At 43.0% G+C, this 24874-nt stretch overlaps 1 protein-coding gene across 1 annotated transcript; it reads left to right on the plus strand.

Annotated features, from left to right (window-relative positions):
- Window positions 1–365: 365 nt before the first annotated feature.
- Window positions 366–18968, plus strand: LOC118362617 (cell division cycle 5-like protein). The gene is made up of 19 exons (XM_035743101.2): window positions 366–573; window positions 5990–6093; window positions 6219–6380; window positions 6463–6590; window positions 6693–6792; window positions 7015–7141; window positions 7220–7311; window positions 8023–8167; window positions 8300–8494; window positions 11564–11712; window positions 11787–11955; window positions 12046–12210; window positions 12292–12372; window positions 12480–12614; window positions 12686–12790; window positions 17709–17906; window positions 18021–18083; window positions 18218–18367; window positions 18499–18968. Exons 1-19 carry the CDS (start codon window positions 529–531, stop codon window positions 18604–18606), a joined length of 2421 nt encoding a protein of 806 aa, XP_035598994.1. The 5' UTR covers window positions 366–528; the 3' UTR covers window positions 18607–18968.
- Window positions 18969–24874: the final 5906 nt, after the last annotated feature.

A 24874-nucleotide genomic window follows, 5' to 3' on the forward strand; every position in this document is an offset into this window, starting at 1 on the left:
AATTCGTAATATATTGTACAAATTGCAATTTGTAGCATCATACATATAGTAAGTAATTCATAACATGATATACTAAATGGATGATGGACAGCTACAAATGAATACATCATACGAAACGTAACTTATCACACTAAAAGGAACACCGATTTACCTTTACTATGTTATGTCTACCGCTGATTACAGGTTGCCCTAGTTTAACATAAGTGAAAGGAATGTCTGATAAGGGTGTATACACTAGTGACGAGAGTAAGAGTCGAAAATCAGCAGTAGAGGTCCTGAATAAAATAAATAAATATATGTGACACTATGGAGGAACAATCTAGCTATTAATTATATTTCTATGGAGCCCCAATACTTTGCGCACTTCCGGTGTCCGCCATATTGCATTTCTGTCCATGTTGAAAACATACCTCGTTCGTGTATCGTGGTTAAAATTTTTGTCCAACTCTTCGTATTGTTTTATTTTGGGATATCTTAGTTGTTTCTTTATAATTACTACCTGAAGGGTAGCAACACACAACAGCCAAGATGCCGCGTATAATGATCAAGGGGGGTGTATGGCGAAACACCGAGGTAAGTTGGCATGGCTAACGCTACGGTGTGCTGCTAGCTAGTTTCCAACTAATATTCAAATAGCTTTAGATAGGTAACGTTAAGTCAACTCTTACGCCAGGTTAAACTAGCTACCATGTAAATGTATTGATTTAGCTACTCAACATCGTGTAATTCACTGGATCACGTTAGTTGGCTAGTTAACAACATTAACTAGTTTAAGGTAGCTAGCTAGTAACGTTAGCTGTTTATAGCTGGTGTATTTAATGTTATTTACACATAAGCGTTGCTCGTAATATGGTTGCAAAAAAACTTGAGTCCGCGGTGCCAGAAGTGAAAAAATGTTGCTGGTGGTCCGGACGGTTGATGAAGATTTAACAAAATAATCGATTCCCAATCGACTCCCATTTATTTGTATGAAGTCTCCGTCCCGCTAGGAATCAACTCATAAGATTCAGTATTTTTTACAACAGTGGAGACTGAGTATTTTGCCGAAATCTACTTCCGAGAATAAACTCTTACATTTTACATAGCAAAGAAAGAGCGAGCTGGATAGGGGTCAGGCAGGTCGGTCGGTCACCAGGCAGACGGTCAGAACCGTGCATTGGTCATATTTAACATTTACATTTAAGTCATTTAGCAGACGCTCTTATCCAGAGCGACTTACAAATTGGTGCATTCACCTTATGACATCCAGTGGAACAGCCACTTTACAATAGTGCATCTAAATCTTTTAAGGGGGGTGAGAAGGATTACATCCTATCCTAGGTATTCCTTAAAGAGTGGGGTTTCAGAACCGGTGGTGATTGACATTTGGTCATCAAAAGCTGTATTTCGCAATAGCTTGACATTTCTCGCAAGTCACTAAAGTAGGGGATATAAATGAGTGGACTGTTCTACACGCAACATACCGAAAGTTGAACACACACTAGTATCTTTCCTAACAAAGAGAGAGCAGGCGAGCCCACGAGGGAGGGAAATTAGGGGTAGACGGTTGAAACAGTGTGCATAAACTATATCTTGGTAAACTGTATCTCGCAATGTCTTGACTCACCAAAAGTATATTAAAGTATAGATTAGCCTATCAATGAGAATGGCTAACATATTCTACATTGTGCCAGTTAATTTGGCGCAACGTTCTAAGGCACTGCATCCCACTACTTGAGGCGTCTCTACAGACACCCTGGTTCGATTCCACAACCGTCCCATTAGGGCAGCGCACAATTGGCCCAGCGTCGTCCGGGTTTGGCTGGTGTAGTCTGACATTGTAAATAAGCATTTGTTCTTAACTGACTTGCCTAGTTACATAAAATGAATATAAAACTATTTATTGATATTAAACATCACCAAATGCATCATTTTAATTAGGCAGTAAATGTGCAATATAAAGTATGGTGCCTATAGCTTATTTAATTAAACTCTGGCTGTTATTGTTCTCTAAGCCACGGGTGTTTTTTTTTTCTTGGGCGGATGGTCAGGGGGCTGGAGCATAATTACAAATAATTTAACGCAGGATGCCCAAACATAATATTTGAGTAAAACTTAATAATTTCAAACCTTGCATACATGTGTATACTCTCACATATCTCTATTATGCGTGGGGATACTTTTGAACAGATTTCCTTAGAGAAAATTGCGTTTCAGTAGACGAGACAGTGCAGAGAGAGAGAGAGAGACTCACTCTGTTGACGTTTTGGAATATGGTGTTATCTACCGCTATGTGGTCCTGTAGTTCTCTGAGTCTGATACAGTTATTTGGAATGACCATATTTACAATGTTGGTCTCCTGCTCTGAGGTGAAAAGTCGACCTCTTCCTCCAGATACTGGTTTTCTTGCAGGTCTGTAAAAACATTTGAATGGTTTTAGTCATAGATCCTTCTCGTTATGAACGTGTATCTTACATATTACTGTACCAGTAAGACAGCACTTGCAGTTACTTACCGCTATCATTTTGAAATATCCGGATGATACCTGCAACAGTATAGCGGCTCAGATTTGGTTGAATCCCTTTGCCCAGCGTCCCTCATGCTCATCCCATGGTTGGCAACATTGTCAAACACACTCGCTCTGATTTCATCAGTTATTGTGTTCCTGACTCCTCGTCCTCTCCTTCTTCACCGCCTCCTTCTCGTCCTCTTCTAGTTCTCACCCCTTTTACTCTCTGTCCAATATTGGCCTCCATTGTTGTGTAAACCAAATGTCTACCTGTGGCCTATTTATAGTGCTCAAGCTCTGATTTGAAAGTCAACTCATTAACCAAAAGGTTTTTCACATGTGTCAATGTGGAAAGGCAATTGGTGAAATAGTGTAGCAATGTAGAGACAAGAGTTTACAGTTTTGCTGAACGTGTTATTAAATTACAGACTGGGTGTAAAGCAGAGAACGTGCGGTTAGTTAGGCACACTTGGGAAATGCATTGGCTACAAGTGTTAATGGTTTCAGAGACAATGCTTCAAGAATCAGTTGGTGTTTAAGCATTCAGAAAAAACTGTAATGCATTAAATGAACATGTTGTAGGCCGTCATTATAAATAAGAATTTGTACTTTACTGACTTGCCTAGTCAAATAAAGGTCAAATAAATATTGTGTAGAAACTTCGAAAATACTATTTACGAACAGGATTTAGAATGGAAATAGAAAGTGTAATTTATCAAACAATCCTACCAGTAGACTCCTGAGTGGCACAGAGGTCTAAGGCACTGCGTCTCAGTGATAGAGGCGTTACTACAGACCCTGGTTCGATTCCAGGCTGTATCACATCCATCCGTGATTGGGAGTCCAATAGGGCGGCGCACAATTAGCCCACCGTCGTACGGGTTAGGGGTAGGCCGTCATTGTAAATAAGAATTTGTTTTTAACTGACTTGCCTAGTTAAATAAAATAAAAACATTGATAAATACTAATTGTTCACAGTGCTCGTGCATGACCTTGGCTGTTAGCATTTTCAAATGCCCCTGATTAAACATATATGCTCAAAATCATACCTTTAAAACCCGTGGAGAATATTCAACGCCACACCATGAAATACAAGGGAGCAGCCAAAAAAGATACGAAAAATGACTGAAATAGAGGTGCTAGTGTCAGAGATTGAGTACAACCTAAAGGATTTATTTGGTTCGCTTAGTTGTGGCTTGACCAGTAAAAATAAAAACAAAGCTACAAAGAGAGGACCATTAGGACAATACAAGTTGCTTTAGCAATGACAAATATAGCCTACTTCAAATGAGTAAGCAACACTCACCAATAAGCCATCCATCCTCCTCCCCCCTGTAGGCATATAGGCCAACATTGCTGTTCTGAAAAATGAACGAGTCTAGAGTTCTACCTGGCCACCACGTTCAGCAGTGTCTTTTGCACATCACATAACTTATCACCTGCACATAAAGAGTGGAAGCCTTTTCTGTTCACATAGTTGAAATAGTTTTGCCGTCTACTGTGCCTTTTGTATTTGGGAACCCATTGATGGCATCATGGCAAAGAAACCCCTCTTGACGTCAATCTGTTGTGTGATGGTGTATGGAAATTGTATGCGTTACTGTTCGTTTTGCTGATTGCATCCAAAACATTGGCTCGTCAAGGGCTATGCGATGCCTGTCGGCAAGCTCCCGTTCAAAGTGCCCATTGTCAAAAATCAGACGCTGGAGAGCACTTGGATGTGCACTGGAATGGCATGTTGGCTTTTTTTAAAGGAGGTTTTAAATCGTTAACATTGGTTTTGGGAAAAGATATGATGAGCCAATCTGTGCTTTCTGTAGAAAAAGACTCACGTGTCTCTAAAAACACGCTCTATGAAATGCAGCGTGTGCTAACTCTTTAAACAGAGCAACATCAGGCTCTCATTCGATTTCCCATTATATCTTCTATAGTATTTCAACAACGGTTTCACTTTCACACATGCCTCTAAAATAAAAAATGACTGTACTTTATATGGATTATTGTCATAACAAATGCACTGATGTGGTCAAATTATATGCCTGTCAAAATGTTTCATGAATTCACAATGGAAATACAATGAAACCAAATAATGTCTTGATTATTACATTCACAATTTTACACATTTTCAACATGTTTTCGCACACAAGCGTATGTTCGTTTTGATAAATCTCACACTTTGTATGGAAATGACCCTTCGCGTGAGTTGTGCCTACGCATGATTAATAACTGAGGCCCAGGCTTCCGTCATAAGCCAATTGAGGGAAGTTTAAAATTGAAATAATTATAATTATACAGGGGGCCGTTTGTAAAAACAAATCCTTTGAGACTTGTACTAACACACGCTTGCATAATATTTAGATAACAACCGTCTCTAGTAATACTAGTCCCGTCCAATCAGGGCTAGGCTATATGATATGGCTATATGAGTAGGCTTTTTGGCATAGTGTGCCACATCATCCCATGGGATCTGTTAAGGCTACACAGAGCAGAAACATCACTCAAATATTATAGTTCCTGAACATCATCTTATATATTCTAACTGAATAGGCCTTTTATAAGTTGCTAAGCAAATGGGCAGCATCATGTTCTTGCCAATCCTCCCTCGAATGCAATATTAGTCTTCCTAGTTCCTAGTAGGACTCCAATCTCCAATAATTAGGTTGTGTGTGCGCAACAGTTTGTTTATTTTGCGACTCGAATAAGAGTCGACTACTTCGACTCACACCACAGGAGTCTGAGTCAACTCCTAAAATCCTGTGGCTATATCGTAAAAATCAATGAATTAAAACACTTTCTTTTTTTGTTGCTTTATGGTATTAATTTAAGGTTAGGGTTAGCATTGTGTTTAGGTTTAAAATCTGATTTTATGACTTTGTGGCTGTGTCAGCTAGTGACTGCTGCGGAGCTGCCTCCAGGGCTAGCCGACTAAACTCAACGATTTACAATGGAGTTGAGCGGCAACTAGTGTGGACGAACCGGAGTTATGACTACACAGAAAATTAAGTTATAACAAAAACTACAGACTATGTCATTTAACTTCTGGCTTCCCGTGGACCATTCGGTTTTTTGCAACCCATTAATGAGCCACGCTAGTGTGTAAATATACTGGTGTTGCTAAAAGTAGCTTGCAAGCTGAACTTCAATTTAGCTAGTTGACACTGGCTAGTAGGCCCTTTCTCTACTTCCCCAGAGTCAGATGAACTTGTGGATACCATTTTTATGTACCTGCGTGCAATAGCTTTAGTGCAATTACTGGAAATATATCTACCCATAGTCTTCCAGGCATCGGCTCACGAAAGCATTAGCATCCACAAGTTCATCTGACTCTGGGGAAGTAGATAAGGGGCCCCATTGCCAAAATCCCAAAGTATCCCTGTAACACTTGTCTATGCTGTCTATCTTTTAAAATTGTTTGTCTGCAGTTGAAGGTGAATTTCCCTCTGGGATCATTAAACAATTAATTAATCAATAAAACAATGCCCCTCCCCCTCTTTCTCCCAGGATGAGATCCTGAAGGCAGCGGTGATGAAATATGGGAAGAACCAGTGGTCTCGTATTGCCTCCCTGCTGCACCGCAAGTCTGCCAAGCAGTGCAAGGCCCGCTGGTCAGTCTGTGTGTGTGTGTGTGTGTGTGTGTGTGTGTGTGGGTGGCATTAGAAGCTGAGCCCCAACATCAAAGAAGACTGAGTGGTTTGTGTGTGTGTGTGTCTAATCTGTTGTTTGTGTGTAGGTATGAGTGGTTGGATCCAAGCATTAAGAAAACTGAGTGGTCCAGAGAGGAAGAGGAGAAACTACTCCATCTGGCCAAGCTGATGCCCACCCAGTGGAGGACCATTGCTCCTATCATAGGACGCACCGCTGCCCAGTGTCTGGAGCACTACGAGTTCCTGCTGTAAGACGCGCACACACTTTGTCTTCTTGTTCAGAGAAGACTTATTGGAGTGTTCTTATGCTCTTTCTTGATGTGTGTATAGAGACAAAGCGGCCCAGAGGGACAATGAGGAGGATACAGCTGACGATCCAAGGAAACTGAAACCTGGTGAGATCGACCCCAACCCTGAAACCAAGCCCGCTAGGCCTGACCCTGTGGACATGGATGAAGGTACGCAGTGCAACTTATCCTCGGGCCATTGTTGTGTTGTCATTTTGTATGGTAAAAATAAATGAATGAGACTAAACCAGCCGTACATGCCTCTGTGTGTAGATGAGCTGGAGATGCTTTCTGAGGCCAGAGCTCGTCTGGCCAACACTCAGGGGAAGAAAGCTAAGAGGAAAGCCAGAGAGAAACAGCTGGAGGAGGCCAGGTACATCTTTTGCACACGTCTGTGTTTCAATAAGAGCTGTGTTGTGAATACAACAAATGCAGTATTTGTGATTGTGGCAAACTGTTATGCTGTGGCACTTGCTGCATAACGTTCAGCACAACATTCAGAGAGACGTTTCATAATTTGCTCTGTGCTAGCGCCAAATAAAGAAAACAAATGTACAGCCCTGACAAACACACACGCCCTCTTTCCCCCTCCCAGACGTCTGGCTGCTCTACAGAAGCGCAGGGAGTTGCGGGCCGCAGGCATCAATGCCCAGAAGAAGAGGAAGAAGAAGAGAGGAGTGGACTACAATGCTGAGATCCCTTTTGAGAAGAAGCCTTCTCAGGTAACACACCACACACACGCAGACATCTCACACACATCAATGTATTATTTGGGTGCTAAATGCTCAGTATGATTCCAGGGTTTCTATGACACCAGCATGGAGCTCTACGAAGGTCTGGAACCAAACTTCAAACGCCTGCGACAACAACACCTGGATGGAGAGCTACGCAAGTCAGTCACACAAACACACTAACTCCTCTGGGCTAACATGCTGTCTACACCGCTCGCGTTAGGTGCATCTACCTATTTCAGCGCCTGGCTTTTTAAGCTTCACATGCTGCAATTCCCGCCTTTCTCATCTCCTCATTGGTTTTTAGGAGCATGTGATGTCCACACTCCAGTCCAGTTGGTGGTGGTAATGCACCTTTTAAAGTTGGTTGCCAACTACCATATAAAGTCTGAAGAAGACTGAAGAAGGAGAAGAGATTAATAGAAACTAACCTGGTTTACCCTTTTATCTGTGGATTAATTGTTGGAGTAAATATGGGACAAAATTCTACAAAGATCCAAGAAAAAAAAGGATCTTGTGCATTTTAGGTGAAATAATAACCCTATGTTTATATCCCAGGACAAATTAGCTAGCAACCGCAAACTAGCTAGCTAAATGTCCATTAATGTTTCATGTGTTTCCACCTGTCCCCAAATTAATATAGTTGTTTCAGAGTTCGTTTTGATATTTCAACCTGAATGTCCTGATTGCGTCTGGTGTGGATGGACAAAATCGATATGCGCATGCAGATGCACGTGTGTGCCCGGTGTAGTCAGCATGTCACGCTACATGTGTGATGTGGGTCGAGCTGTGTATAGGTTATATGTTTTTCATTTGAATGTGAAGAGGAGAGACCTGTGTGTGTGTGTGTCTGACATTATTTGTGTCCTCAGTGAAAAGGAAGAGAAGGAGAGGAAGAGGGATAGACAGAAGATCAAGAAGAAGAAGGAGAGTGATCTTCCATCAGCCATCCTGCAGACCAGCGGAGTAGCAGAGTTCACCAAGAAACGCAGCAAACTGGTGCTGCCTGCACCGCAGGTAACACTGCTGTGTGTGTTCATCTCTGATGAATAGCTAGAGGAAGTGGTGGAGTTAGGTCAGGCCAGTGAAGTTTGACTGTGTCTGATGTTGTGTGTGTCTTGACACTTGTCTTTCTGACACTGTGTGTAGATCTCTGATGCGGAGCTGGAGGAGGTGGTGAAGCTGGGTCAGGCCAGTGAAGTGGCTCGTCAGACCGCAGAGGAGTCTGGGATCACTAACTCCGCCTCCTCAGCCCTCCTATCAGAATACAGCCTCACCAACAGCGCTATGGCAACTGGGCTACGCACCCCCAAGACCCCTGCTGCACAGGACAAGATACTACAGGTACACACATTCACTCTCCCTTTTTCACGGGATATAACATGAAGCAAGCTGTTCACCATACTACAATGTGAGTCATGACATCAAATGAATGCCAACACAATATCTCTGACATCATCCAGGTAACTGCCAAAATAAAAGAACACCCAACAAACGCCCAACATGTCTTAATCGGGGGTTCGTCCACCACGAGCTGCCAGAACAGCTTCAATGCGCCTAGGCATAGATTCTACAAATGTCTGGAAATATATTGGAGCAGTGGTTCCCCAACTTTTTATAGTCCCGTACCCCTTTAGACATTCAACCTCCGGCTGTGTACCCCCTGTAGCACCAGGGTCAGCTCACTCTAAGCCTGCCACACGCACTATACGATACATTTATTAAACATAAGCATGAGTGAGTTTTTGTCACAACCCGGCTCGTGGGAAGTGACAACGAGCTCTTATAGGACTAGGGCACAAATAATTGTAAGCAATAATTTTGCTCTTTATTTATCAATCTTACATATAAAACCTTATTTGTATGGGCTCCCGAGTGGCGCAGCGGTCTAAGGCACTGCATCTCAGTGCAAGAGGCATCATTACAGTCCCTGGTTCGAATCCAGGATGAATCACATCCGGCTGCGATTGGGAGTCCCATAGGGCGGCGCACAATTGGCCCAGCGTTGTCCCGGTTTGGCCGGGGTAGGCCCTCATTGTAAATAAGAATTTGTTCTTAACTGACTTGTATAGTTAAATAAAAAATTAATTTGTTCAGCGAAAATTGGGAATAACTCATCACAGGTTAATGAAGGGATGCACTTAACTCTGCAATGTTGGGTTGTATTGGAGTCTGTCTTAAATAATTTTCCATACACAGTCTGTGCTTGTATTTAGTTTTCATGCTGGTGAGGGCCGAGAATCCTCTCTCACATAGGTATGTGGTTGCAAAGGGCATCAGTGTCTTAACAGCGCGATTTGCCAAGGCAGGGTACCTATCCAGAAATCTGGCAGTGGCTTCTGATTAAATTAAATTTGCCAAGGCAGCAAACCTATCCAGAAATCTGGCAGTGGCTTCTGATTAAATTAAATTTTCACAGAACCGCTTGTTGCAATTTCGATGAGGCTCTCTTGTTCAGATATCGGTAAGTGGCCTGGAGGCAGGGCATGAAGGGGATAATGAATCCAGTTTGTGTCATCCATTTTAGGAAAGCACCTGCGTAATTGTGAACCCAGATGACTCGAGTGCTTCCCTGTATCACATTTGACATTGTCTGTAAGCTTGTTCGCTTGCACACAAAAAAATCCTATCTTGTTAATGCAGACAGAGAAGAGACCGAGAAGAGAAGAGCTCCAACTTCTTAATCGTAGCCTCAATTCTGTCCCGCACATTGAATATAGTTGCGGAGAGTCCCTGTAATCCTAGATTCAGATCATTCAGGCGAGGAAAAAACATCACCCAGATAGGCCAGTCGTGTGAGAAACTCGTCATCATGAAAGTGGTCAGACAAGTGAAAATGATGGTCAGTAAACAACTTTATGCTCGTCTCTCAATTTAAAAAAAAAACGTGTCAGTACTTTGCCCCTTGATAACCAGCGAACTTCTGTATGTTGTAAAAGCGTTACATGGTCGCTGCCCATATCATTGCATAATGCAGAAAATACACGCGAGTTCAGGGGCCTTGCTTTACAGTGAAAATGGTTAACTTTGTTATTGTCCAAAATGTCTTTCAAGCTGTCAGGCATTCCCTTGGCAGCAAGAGCCTCTCGTGGATGCTGCAGTGTACACAAGTGGCAATTACTTGCACACGCGTTACCCCTCTCCCTGTCATGGCTTTTGCACCATCAGTACAGATACCACGTCCATTTGATGTCACAAAGCTGTCCAGTACTTATCCTCTCCTGTTATTCTGGTTTGCAGAAGATGTCTTCCTTAATTGACCCCCCATATACGTAACAGACATATACCAGGAGCTGTGCCAGGCCCGCCACATCTGTTGACTCATCCAGCTGTAACACATAAAATTCACTGGCTTGTATGCGAAGCAGTAATTGTTTCAAAACATCTCCTGCCATGTCACTGATGTGTTGTGAAACAGTGTTTGATGAAGGCATTGTCTGTGTAGTTTTTTTTGGGCCTTTTTCCCCAGCATTGGCCCAGCCATATCTGCGGTAGCAGGAAGAATGAAGCCCTCCACAGTAGTATGGGGCCTGTCGGTCCTAGCCACTCGGTAGCTCACCATAAAAGACGCTTTTAGCCCTTTTTTATTAATGGTATCTGTTGCTTTTATACATGTCTTACTACTCAAAAGTCGTCTTAATTCTCGCTCAAACTGCTGTGGCTTATTTTTCAAATTGGCATCGTTTTCGAGCAAACGGAATGAGCAGCAGCTACGTTTGGCTACATACCGACCATTAGTGGAATTCCTGCAAGAGAGTAACGGTTAATGTGATTGCATGTTCATCATTTGACAAGGCTACCTGTATTTGACTTTGTTGTTATTTCGCTGAACACTAGATGGTTTAATTAGATTTTTTTTGCCAGTGAAACGAGGCTACTCAGGTGAAAAAAATCATCACCCAAATGTATATCTAAATGGACTGTTTGAAAATGTGAATCACATGTATATTTGGCGTACCCCCGATGGCATTGCATGCACCCCTGGGGGTACGCGTACCCCAGTTCGGGAATAGCCGCATTGGAGGGATGCGGCAACATTCTTCCACGAGAAATTCCATAATTTGGTGTTTTGTTGATGGTGGTGGAAAATGCTGTCTCAGGCGCCACTTCAGAATATCCCATAAGTGTTCAATTGAGTTGAGATCTGGTGACTGAGACACACACCCTTTAAACTCCCTATGCTCCTTTGAGTCCCTCTCTCACTCAGATCTCTTCTAGCCATTGTAGCCAAAATAATGGCCAGCTGTTCATTTTTATACATGACTCGAAGCATGAGGGAATGTTAATTTCTTAATTACCTGAGGAACCACAATTGTGTGGAATGACCTGCTTTAAATAGTTTGTATCCCTCATTTATTCAAGTGTTTCCTTTATTTTACCAGTTTACCTGTATGTATATCTTTCTCTCTCTAGGAGGCCCAGAACCTTATGGCTCTGACTAACGTAGACACTCCTCTGAAAGGAGGTCTGAACACTCCTCTTCACCAGAGTGACTTCTCAGGAGTCACACCCCAAAGACAGGCAGTACAGACACCTAATACTGTACTGACCACACCTTTCAGGTACACACGCGAGCCATCACACAGACACACACACACACCCGACAGGCTATTGACATGCACTGTTTTTGTTGTAGGACCCCCGGTCCGGGGTCAGAGGGCAGTATGACCCCCCAGGGAGGTTTAACCCCTAAAGGACCCGGTACTGTTACCCCTGGAGTAACCCCGGGACGCACCCCTCTACGAGACAAACTCAACATCAATACTGAGGAACAACTAGCAGATCCTGCCTACGCAAAACATCTGGTAACAAAAACTACTTCTGAGTTGGCTACTGTTTTGTATGAGTTTTTATGTGTTTGTGTGTGTGTAACTGTTTAGTGTGTGTGTGTGTAGCAACGAGAGTCGAGGGAGCAGCTGAAGCTGGGTCTGATGTCGCTGCCAGTCCCGAAGAATGACTTTGAGATTGTTCTACCAGAAAATGCAGAGACTCAACTGGAGGAAATGGAGACAGAGACCGGATTCATAGAGGATGCCTCGGAGATAGAGCTACGCAGACAGGTATACTGTAACGCATGCATACTTCTCATAAAGCTCTACTGTAGACTATCCTACCTATGTCTGTGTGTGTGTGTGTTGCAGGCTGTTCGGGACGCAGAGAGAGAGAAAGAGCTGAAGCTGAGACACACTGCTGTACAGAGGACTTTACCCAGACCATCAGAGGTATGCACACACACACACACTATCTCACACACACCGAGTTCCAGTGCATCACTTTCTCCCCTTCCCGGCCCTGACATTAGCGACAATACTAATGCAAAATTGTGTAGGTGAATGAGTCCATCCTGCGTCCAATGGGAACAGATCCTCTGTCAGAGCTGCAGCATGCTGAGGAGATGATCAAGAAGGAGATGATCACCATGCTGCACTTTGACTGTCTACACCACCCACCAGCCAACCAACAGGTATGTGTACACGTGCACACACAGGGCTGCATTTGGCGCAGAACTGACATTCTTTGTTTATCCAACCACAGCGCAGCAAACAACGAGGGCCTTCCTCCACCTCCAACAACGCAGAACACATCGCCCACCTGGACAGACACCCCTACCAGCCAATCAGCAATGAGGATTTGGCACAGGTAAAACAAAGACACACACACACACCTATTAGCCAGTGTTGCCCAACCGGTTTTTACTTAATCGCAATGGTCTTCATTAGGGGTGTGTTGAGTAGTCTTGCAAAACAAGTATCATAACGGATATAGGCAATTTTCTGAAAACTATTATTATCCAAGTATTTTTTGTAATTATCCGTTGTTGGGGGGGGGGAGTAATTGTCGGGTGCCAGCACGCATCTTTCTCATGTCAGTCAGTTATGTGCGCGGTTCTATGTAGTCTAAATAACTCAACTGGTTGTCTGTAAAGAGAAGTGTTGGCTGTAAGTTGATCCTGCTGCTCTGATTGGATAGAGTGAAGCTGTATTTCACGTCCACTTGCTTCGTAATTTTACCTGATCAGTTTTCCTTGCATGTTTTCGGTCTGATCATTTAGATTGCTTATGCCTGCTAAATCACATGGCGAAGAGGTTTGCTATTAATGTGCATAATATTTAACATGCAGAGCAAGGGTAGGGAATAAAGATTAAACCAATGTGTGCTTGGCTGCCCACTGCAAGTTTAGGACACACACATGCTTCTCCTAATCTGCATCTTTTTTGCAATGAGAATGTGTAGAGGTATTTTTTACCAACATCTACAGTGCATTCGGCAAGTATTCAGACTCTATCCCCTTCATTACAGCCTTATTCTAAAATTGATTATATTAAATTAAATAAAAAAGGTCCCTCACACAATACCCCATAATGACAAAGCAAAAACAGGTTTTTAGAAATGTTTGCAAATGTATAAACAAACAAAAAAACGGATACCTTTATTTACACAAGTATTCAGACCCTTTTTTATGAGACTTGAAATTGAGCTCAGGTGCATCCTGTTTCCATTGATCATCCTTGATTGGAGACCACCTGTGGTAAATTCAATTGCTTGGACATGACTTGGAAAGGCACACACCTGTCTACAGTTGACAGTGCATGTCAGCTAAAACCAAGCCACGAGGTCGAAGGAATTGTCCGTAGAGCTCCGAGACAGGATTGTGTCGAAGCACGGATGTGAGTTAGGGTACAAAAAAATGTCTGCATCATTAAAGGTCCCCAAGAACACAGTGGCCTCCATTCTTAAATGGAAGAAGTTTGGAACCACCTAGACTCTTCATAGAGCTGACTGCCCGGCCCAATCAAGGGAGAAGGGCCTTGGTCAGGGAGGTGACCAAGAACCTGATGGTCACTCTGACAGCTCTTGGAGTTTTCCAAAAGGCACCTTAAGGACTGTCAGACCATGAGAAACAAGATTCTCTTGTCTGAAACCAAGTCTCAATGTCCTTGAGTGACCCAGCCAGAGCCTGGACTTGAACCTGATCGAACATCTCTGGAGAGACCTGAAAATAGCTACGCAGTAATGCTCCCCATCCAACCTGACAGAGCTTGAGTGGATCTGCAGAGAAGAACGGTAGAAACTCGCCAAATACAGCCGTGCCAAGCTTGTAGCATCATACCCAAGAAAACTCCAGGCTGTAATCGCTGCCAAAGGTGCTTCAACAAAGTACTGAGTAAAGGGTCTGAATACTTGGGTAAATAATTATTTACTTACGTAAATAAATTAAATGTAATATTTCAGTTTTTTATTTGTAATAAATTAGCTACATTTTTTCCCAGCTATTTTTGCTTTGTCATTATAGGAAATTGTGTGTGTGGATTGAGGTGGGGGGACTATTTAATACATTTTTTAATAAGGCTGTTAAATTAACAGTGTGGGGGGAAAGTGAATGCCCTGTACTTAGTCATATTAAAACACTCAAATTTTTTTCCGATCACGAGTCATATCCGATCCGACTATCAACTTTCAATTTATGGATACGATTCCGAGTATGGCAATGTTTCCACTCCTCTAGTCTCCATCAGCTGTGTTTTCATCTATTCTAGTATGCCTCAATCCTAAAATGAATAGGAAAGGTGGACACTGTCTAGGTAGAGTACAATGACATCATTGTCCATGCAAAGGGCTATTGCGGTGACCAGTCAAATTCCAAGTGACCATTGAGTCATGGTTATCTTCTCTTATGCACTCCGGACATTACTAGTATCCAACTCGCTAATGATCATCAGGTTCTAATGGCCTCAAACACAGGGCTCTATTGTCCCACTAACCACTCTGACATCAATGCAAATGCAATTGAAAATCACAAACATATATCATAAGAGACTCATGCTTTTAAAACTCACCATTCGGCTACATTTTTTTTACCTCACTGTATCAAATCAAGCATTATTTATGCATCACATTTCAGACATGGAATGTGCTTCACATGAAAAACAAAACCAAATAAACAATAAATGGAAACAGACATTTTTACTTACAGAAGAATTTTTAAAAGAACTCTAAACCAATTCAGATGATCAATTTGAAGAAAAGTTGTAGGTGTTTCAAAGCCAAACAACAAAATGGACAGTGCTTTCTAATGTGATGATTATTTCAAAGCATTTAAGAAATTGAAAGTAGAACTTATTAGTTTTTAGCTATACAGTGCCTTCAGGAAATATTCACACCTTGACTTTTTCCGGAATATTGTTACAAAGTGGGATTAAAATACAAAGTTAAAGAAAATATATATTTTTTTAAACATTCAAAATAAGACTATCCTGATTAGATATGTATTTATTATGGATCCCCATTAGCAGCTGCCATGTCAGCATCGACTCTTCCTGGGGTCCAGAAAAATGAAGGCAGTTTATATACAATTAAAAACATTTGATTACATTTCACATCACATATCTACAACACAGAATGTATGTGTTTAGTAGTAGTAGGGTTCACCCCAATTCGTCAACTGGTCGATTAGTTTTTTTGTCAAGCAGCAGCAAATAATAGTGGAGACATCAAAACTATGAAATAACACACATGAAATCATGTAGTAACCAAAAGCTTTTAACAAATCAAAATATATTTGAGATCCTTCAAAGTAGCCACCCTTTGCCTTGACAGCTTTGCACACAAGATTTGCCAGTTCTTGCTGTAAGATGTTACCCAACTCTTCCACCAAGGCACCTGCAAATTCTCTGACATTTCTGGAGGGAATGGCCTTAGCCCTCACCCTCCGATCCAACAGGACCCAGACGTGCTCAATGGGCTTGAGATCGGGGCTCTTCGCTGGCCATGGCAGAACACTGACATTCCTGTCTTTGCAGGAAATCACGCACAGAATGAGCAGTATGGCTGGTGGCATTGTCATGCTGGAGGGTCATGTCAGGATGAGCCTGCAGGAAGGGTACCACATGAGGGAGGGGGATGTCTTCCCTGTAACACAGTGTTGAGATTGCCTGCAATTGCCTCCGACTATAAATGCGAATCCGACCATCACCCCTGGTGAGACAACCGCGATTCGTCAGTGAAGAGCACTTTTTGCCAGTCCTGTCTAGTCCAGCGACGGTGGGTTTGTGCCCATAGGCGACATTGTTGCTGGTGATGTCTGGTGAGGACCTGCCTTACAACAGGCCTACAAGCCCTCAGTCCAGCCTCTCTCAGCCTATTGCGGACAGTCTGAGCACTGATGGAGGGATTGTGCCTTCCTGGTGTATCTCAGGCAGTTGTTGTTGCCATTCTGTACCTGTCCCACAGGTGTGATGTTTGATTGTACCGATCCCGTGCAAGTGTTTTGGTACACGTGCCACCGCAAGAATGATCAGCTGTCCGTCCTGTCTTCCTGTAGCGCTGTCTTAGGTGTCTTACAGTACGGACATGGCAATTTATTGCCCTGGCCACATCTGCAGTCCTCATGTCTCCTTGCAGCAAGGCACGGTCCTTGCTCATCTGCGTGAACCTGGGCATCTTTCTTTTGGTGTTTTTCAGAGACAGTAGAAAGGCCTCTTTAGTGTTCAGTTTCCATAGCTGTGACCATAATTGTCTACCGTCTGTAAGCTGTTAATGTCTTAACGACCGTGATCTAGTCATTGCGTGCTATGAATATGGGACCAAATAATAACTATTTGCTACTTTAATAGACGTTAATTTGTCCCAATACTTTTGGTCCCCTAAAATGGAGGGACTACGTACAAAAATGCTGTAATTTCTAAATGGTTCACCCGGTATGGATGAAAATACACTCCAATTAAAGCTGACCGTTTGCACGTTAACCTCAGTCATTGTATAATTTCAAAACCAAAGTGCTGGTGTACAGAGCCAAACAACAACAAATGTGTCACTGTCCCAATACTTATGGAGCTCACTGTATATTTATTTCTCAGCTCCTCAGTTATAAAACCGGAATAGCCGGGCAATTGGAGTGCATACAGATGCCATGTATTTTCCCCTGCCCTTGTTCCTACCCATTTGATAATGGGGCCCTTCTAAATCAAAACAAATTTGACATTTATTGTTAGAGAATAGCCTGATGGGTGAAAATGTAATCACTTGATGAGAGAACAGGGTGTGAAGCCTGAGGCAAGGCATATGCGCACGCACTCCGGAATGGGATAAAATATCCTTTCGATTTTACTAAATTCAAAGTTCAATTATATTATTCTTAAAATAAAATAATGGCACGAGACTTAAGTATATCCTGCCTGCTAAATGAACAAGCCTACAGCCTATGGCATAACCAGATAACAAACAGTAGGCCAACTCGTATTCGGTTCTTCTGAAATGCATGTCCTTATGTTGCTTTAGACATGCCTAATAAATAATGGATTTATTGTGATGGTGTATATTAAATTAACTTTTTTTAAATGTAGGTATTCCAAAGGTGTGCATCAGTGGTTTGTATGCATGGAGGCCTTGAGATGCCTAACATGTTTGTTGATTTAATGGTCAATTACCGTGAAACTGTCTATTTGCATGACAATAACCGGTTGACAAAGTGTCATGACCACCACAGCCCTATCCACGCAATGTGAAAATTTGCTTGAAATGCATAAATGATCAAAGGTGTCTTCTCCCCTCACCCCAGGCCAGTGAGTTGCTGAGCCAGGAGATGGAGGTGGTGAGGGCAGGTATGGGTCACGGGGACCTGTCCATGGAGGCCTACAGCCAGGTGTGGGAGGAGTGTTACGGCCAGGTGCTGTACCTCTCCGCCCAGAGCCGCTACACCAGGGCCAACCTGGCCTCCAAGAAGGACAGAATAGACTCCCTGGAGAAGAAACTGGAGGTGAGACCATGCACACACTATCATGTTCTTTATACCCTAGAAGCTGGTGATTCATAGGTGGCTTATATTATGAAGTGTGTGTGTCTTATGATGTGTGAATCTGTATATTCCTAGATAAACCGAGGCCATATGACATGCGAGGCCCGTCGTGCTGCTCGTCTGGAGCGCCGTCTCAAGGTGAATATATACACCTATACTCTTTCTGTATGTGTCTAAAGTTGTTTCTAAACAGCACCATGTGTGTGCTCTAGACCTACTGAAGCATAATGGTGATCTGTGGGAGCAGTTATATTGTGTGTGTGTGTGTGTAGGTGTTACTAGGAGGGTACCAGTCCCGTGCTGTAGGCCTACTGAAGCAGCATGGTGAACTGTGGGAGCAGGTTGAGCAGGCAGCTACAGAGCTCCACACCTTCACTGAGCTGAAGAAACAAGAAGACACAGCTATACCCCGCAGACAAGAGGTACACACATTCACGCACACACCCGGCCATATCACACAAACATCAGGTTACGTACACACACACACAGCAGCTGACACAAACTGGAGGCATGTGAAGTTGCTTAATGGACTTAATTTTCTCATTCTGTCTAGGCTCTAAGGGAGGATGTGGAGAGACAGCAGGAGAGAGAGAAGGAGCTGCAACAGAGATATGGAGACCTGCTGCTGGAGAAAGACGCTCTGCTGTCTGCCAAATTCTAACATGCATACACCATACGTGCTTACTAGACACAGCAAACACATAAGACCAACACATACTACGAAGACACATTGAGTAAATGCACACACGCTGCTGGAGGTGTCTGCTAAAGCACAGGATCATAGCCACCCTCGTCTCCCTCAGCAAATCTGTGAGAAAAAATAAATATTGTGCTGATTTGCTTTTTATTTTCCAAGGTTAAAAAGACATGCAAGTGAATGGCCTATTGTAACTCCGCCTCTATGTTTTGATGTCATGGCCCAGTGCTGTGAGCATGCTAAGTAGTTACCTTGTGTCAGTTTGTCCTCTGACTAGTGATCAGTGGTTCATGTCATTGGAATAAAATAGATCAATAGAAATCTGATTTCTCTTCTGGTGTTTGTCCCATGGTGACAGATTGATGTTAACCTTAAAATTCCTGACTGACCGTGTTCACTCTTATCTGTGACTGTTAGCTATAAAGTGTTGAAAACATGCGCCAGGAACTGTTCCAATAACTACATTCCTGCTTTGAAAGAGCTCAGTAATTGTACCTGTCTGTGCTAAAGACACTAGGCCCTAGGTCACGAGATGTGACCTTTGTGCCCAGTTGCACTTCAGCACCCATGAGATACCTAGAGACACTTGTTCTTCTTGTTCCTCTGTCAAGGGGCTATTGGATGATAATCCATTTTGATACAATCACAGAAGTGTTGAAGGTGCCATATTGACAGTGTTAAATAACTAAGGAGTCAGTCTAATCAAATAGCTTAATTAAAGAGACAAATGTATATCTGAATAATGATATACACAGAGTGTACAAAACATTAGGAACACTTCTAATATTGAGTTGCACCCCCTTTTGCCCTCAATTCTTCAGGGGATGGACTGCAATGTTCACGCCAGTGCTTCCTACAGTTATCAAGCTGGCTGGATGTCCTTTGGGTGGTGGACCATTCTTGATACATTCTTGAACAGAAAACCCCCCTCAGTGTTTGCATGAGTGAATCCTGTGGGACAGTCGTTCCAGTATTCACTCTTGTGGCTACAGACAGCGAAAGGGAATGTACAACACACGCGCACACACCCATCAGAGTTTTCTAATCATTTTTGCTCTCGTTCTCTAACTAGCCAACAGGTCTGCCACTTTCTCCCAGGACCCAGTCAGATTGAGGGGCAAAGAGTAAAGTTGGCTAGTCGAAGGTGTTAGAGTAATGCAATCCTACCACAATTTAATAGACTTTGTCCCTCGTTGGTTTTCTTTACAAACAACTGCTGCATTTAATGGACTTTTCTAGCTTTTTTTTCCTCATTTAAATTTTTAAAATGTTTAAATCAGAAGCTTCTGAATCTGGAGGGAGAGTGACTTTATAATTAAAGGTAGATTCTGCGAGATGACGTTGCCAAAATCAGCACTGAGTGGTATGGAAAACAACTGTAGGCGAAAATCAAGGAGTGAAGTCGGAATTGGTACATGAAAGTCAGACACTAATGTGGTTTTCCAACAGCAAGGCTCAGATCAACGTGACACGGTTACGAATTGTTAAAGGTTTTCTTTATAATGTTGAAATAAACATGTGTATCACCCCCATATCACACACAAACTGAAATCATAATATATGTGTGTACATTGTACAATCACTTAGTGAGTGACTCATATACTATATATACAAAAGTATGTGGACACCCCTTCAAATTAGTGGATTCGGCTATTTCAGCCACCCGTTGCTGACCGGTGTATAAAATTGAGCACACAGCCATCTCCATAGACATACATTGGCAGTAGAATGGCCTTACTGAAGAGCTCGGTGACTTTCAACTTGGCACCGTCATCAAGTCAGGTTGCCAAATTTCTGCCCTGCTAGAGCAACCTTGGTCAACTGTAAGTGCTGTTATTGTGAAGTGGAAACGTCTAGGAGCAACAACGGCTCAGTTGTGAAGTGGTAAGCCACACAAGCCCACAGAATGGAACTGCTGAGTGTTGAAGTGCCTAACAATCATCTGTCCTCAGTTGCAACACTCACTACCCAGTTCCAAACTAGCTCTGGAAGCAACTACAGCACAATAACTGTTTGTCTGGAGTTTCATGAAATGGGTTTCCATGGCCGAGCACCTGCACACAAGCCTAAGATTACCATGCGCAATGCCGCGCCTTGGGTGGAGTGGTGTAAAGCTCGCCACCATTGGACTCTGGAGTAGTGGGAATGCGTTCTCTGGAGTGATTCATCATCTGGCAGTCCGACGGACGAATCTGGGTTTGGCGGATGCCAGGAGAACACTACTTGGTCCAATGCATAGTGCCAACTGTAAAGGTTGATGGAGGAGGAATAATGGTCTTGGGCTGTTTTCATGGTTCGGGCTAGGTCCAGTGCAGAGAAATCGTAGTGCTAAAGCAAACAATGACATTCTAAATGATTCTGTGCTTCCAACTTTATGGTAACAGTTTTTGGGAAGGCCCTTTCCTGTTTCAGCATGACAATGTTCCTATGCACAAAGCAAGGTCCATACAGAAATGGTTTGTCAAGATTGGTGTGAAAGAACTTGACTGGCCTGCACAGAGCCTTGACCTCAACCCCATAGAACACCTTTGGGATGAATTGGAACACTGACTGTGAGCCAGGCCTAATCGGCCAACATCAGTGCCCGACCTCACTAATGCTCTTGTTGCTGAATGGAAGCAAGTCCCCGCAGCAATGTTCCAGCATCTAGTGGAAAGCCTTCCCAGAAGAGTGTATAGCAGCAAAGAGGGGACCAATTCCATATTAATGCCCATGATTTTGGAATGAGATATTCTTCGAGCAGTAGTCCCCATACTTTTGGTAATGCAGTCTCTCTCTCTCTCTCACTCTCTGTGTATATAGGGTTAGTTTGTGTCTAACATATTTTTCTCTGTAGGTAAACACTTTACTCTGACCATAACCATGTTCAACAGTTCTCCCCAGGTGGCCATGTACCACAGAGCAATCAAAGTTACTGTAGACAGACCTAGAGAGCCACACCGTGAACACACACACACAAACCCAAGCAACCCACCTAGATCAGCAGGGTGTGTGTATCTGTACCTGCGTTGTTTTCTGCCCTGGTGTGTTTGTTGTAAGCGGAGAACTTGGCAAAGAGGTCTCCCTGTTCTTAGTTGCCATTTTAGGATACCTGAGGAACACCAGCGTCAACACACACAATCTTATTCCCACTCTTGACTGTGTGCTAGTGTATCTGTGTGGAGCTGAAAGAGGATCTTGTAAGGGGACACCAGACACACCTTGAATACTAAAGAACAATTTAATTACACACCTCACTGGACACGCTGCCATATAACTACTATGATATTATAATTACCCTACTGTACTAAACTAACTACCCCTAGAACTACCTCAAATACCAGCTAACTACCCCATATTACTCTTCTGTACTAAACTAACTACCCCTAGAACTACCTCAAATACCAGCTAACTACCCCATATTACTCTTCTGTACTAAACTAACTACCCCTAGCACTACCTCAAATACCAGCTAACTACCCCATATTACTCTTCTGTACTAAACTAACTACCCCTAGCACTACCTCAAATACCAGCTAACTACCCCATATTACCCCATATTACTCTTCTGTACTAAACTAACTACCTCTAGAACTACCTCAAATACCAGCTAACTACCCCATATTACTCTTCTGTACTAAACTAACTACCCCTAGAACTACCTCAAATACCAGCTAACTACCCCATATTACTCTTCTGTACTAAACTAACTACCCCTAGCACTACCTCAAATACCAGCTAACTACCCCATATTACTCTTCTGTACTAAACTAACTACCCCTAGAACTACCTCAAATACCAGCTAACTACCCCATATTACTCTTCTGTACTAAACTAACTACCCCTAGAACTACCTCAAATACCAGCTAACTACCCCATATTACTCTTCTGTACTAAACTAACTACCCCTAGAACTACCTCAAATACCAGCTAACTACGCCATATTACTCTTCTGTACTAAACTAACTACCCCTAGAACTACCTCAAATACCAGCTAACTACCCCATATTACCCCATATTACTCTTCTGTACTAAACTAACTACCCCTAGAACTACCTCAAATACCAGCTAACTACCCCATATTACTCTTCTGTACTAAACTAACTACCCCTAGAACTACCTCAAATACCAGCTAACTACCCCATATTACCCCATATTACTCTTCTGTACTAAACTAACTACCCCTAGAACTACCTCAAATACCAGCTAACTACCCCATATTACCCCATATTACTCTTCTGTACTAAACTAACTACCCCTAGAACTACCTCAAATACCAGCTAACTACCCCATATTACCCCATATTACTCTTCTGTACTAAACTAACTACCCCTAGAACTACCTCAAATACCAGCTAACTACCCCATATTACCCCATATTACTCTTCTGTACTAAACTAACTACCCCTAGAACTACCTCAAATACCAGCTAACTACCCCATATTACCCCATATTACTCTTCTGTACTAAACTAACTACCCCTAGAACTACCTCAAATACCAGCTAACTACCCCATATTACCCCATATTACTCTTCTGTACTAAACTAACTACCCCTAAACTAACTACCCCTAGAACTACCTCATATACCAGCTAACTACCACATTCCTCATATGTATGTTGTACCGAAGTTGACTGAATGAGGGAAAACACCTGTTTTGCACTGCCTGTTCCTGGGCAGTGAAGAGCGATATTAAATTGAACGAATGAATCTGAGCCTCACACTTATCACATGTGAAAGGCGGGGCTTCCAGCGAGGTGCGGATTTCATTGGCCTTGTCATGCGTGGTTGTAGATCATTTAACCGAAGTTGCGAGAGTGTGACTCCCCATAGTATGTTGTACCTCATTTACCTCCTTCAGGGAACAGTAGTTATAGTCATAACGTTACGTTCTCCTGTACAGAACTGTGTATGTGTGTAATAGTTTGTGTGTGTTCTCAGTCTTTGGTCTGTCCCCAGTCACATATCTTGTACCCAGCAACTCCTGGTTGTGCTGCGTGTGTGTGTGTGTGTGTGTCAGCTTCTGTCCTGACTGTGACTCTGTGTGTGCGTGTGCTCTGCAGAATGAGTGTGTCAGTCAAAAATAGCCATAGGGAGGGGGGTTGAGGTGTCAGGAAGAAGGGGGGAGAGGAGGGATAGAGGGAGGAAAGTGGTAGAGGGTGGAAAGGAGAGGTGCTTTGGGATTGTAGTGTAGTCAAAATGAGAACAGGATGGATCATGTTCCCTTATCAACACAATTAGATCTGAAATGACACTATCCCTATATTGCACTGCTTTTGGCCAGAGCCTTTTGCCCTGAGTATAACCCTATGTGGCTCTGGTCAAAGGTGGTGCCCTACAAAGGGAAGAGGGTGTCATTTGGGACTCATCCTTAAACTCAAATGCACCTTGATAAGTCGGGAACAGTTGGTGTGTATGTGTGTGTTATACCAGTGACCGTGTTTTTATTTAATGAGATGTGTTGTTGTGTTAAATCCACTCTAGATAAGTGTGAAGCGGATGTTAGAGCTCCATCAGATCGTAGGAGGATTATAAAACATCAACCAATCTGCTACTCCGCTTTGTCAAGCCCTCAACTATACACTCACACTTGCCCAATCAATTAAACAATAAAACTTTCTGAAAGGAAGAAACATTGAGAGAAACCAGGAGGACCATACCTGTCATATCCCCCCATGCCCCAAGCACCCATACAGTATGCTCACATACAGTAAATACCATCGACACACAGCAGTAACACGATCATGCTACCATGTCCGTCAGTTGAGTCACTGCACTCTTAGAAAAAGGGTTCCACAAGGGTTCTTCAGATGTCCTCATAGGAGAACCATTTTTGGTTTCAGGTAGAAGTCTTTGGTTCCAGGAAGAACCCTTTGGGTTCCATGTAGAACACACTATAGAAATAGTTCTACATGGAACCCAAAAGGTGTCAACCTGGAGCCAGAAGGGTTCTACTTGCAACCAAAAAGGGTTATTCAAAGGGTTCTCCTCATCTTCTGATGAGCTGGAGGAGCTGCTCTTGCTCTCCCGTCTGGGCAGAGGAACCATAGGTGCCTTTCTCAGGCTTCCTGTTCTCGTACTTCACCGTTAGACCGGTTCCGTTGCCTGGGGATAGAGTAAAGTTTTAGGAAACAGAATCATTCACCACGTCACTAGGCATCTCATACTACTGGTTCTGGTTCTAGTAGGTAACCTCCGTTGGGCTATCTGAGTCTCTGTCCAGGGGATCTCATAAATGTTCTTACTCTGCTCCT

This window comes from Oncorhynchus keta, chromosome 29 (genome assembly GCF_023373465.1).
Source record: "Oncorhynchus keta strain PuntledgeMale-10-30-2019 chromosome 29, Oket_V2, whole genome shotgun sequence".
NCBI classification, from domain to species: Eukaryota; Metazoa; Chordata; class Actinopteri; order Salmoniformes; family Salmonidae; genus Oncorhynchus; species Oncorhynchus keta.

Coding starts and splice junctions, on each gene's coding strand:
- LOC118362617 (XM_035743101.2), top strand. CDS start 529: ATGCCGCGTATAATGATCAAGGGGGGTGTATGGCGAAACACCGAG. Junction 574..5,989: donor GTGTATGGCGAAACACCGAG/GTAAGTTGGCAT, acceptor TCTTTCTCCCAG/GATGAGATCCTGAAGGCAGC. Junction 18,368..18,498: donor CTATACCCCGCAGACAAGAG/GTACACACATTC, acceptor CATTCTGTCTAG/GCTCTAAGGGAGGATGTGGA.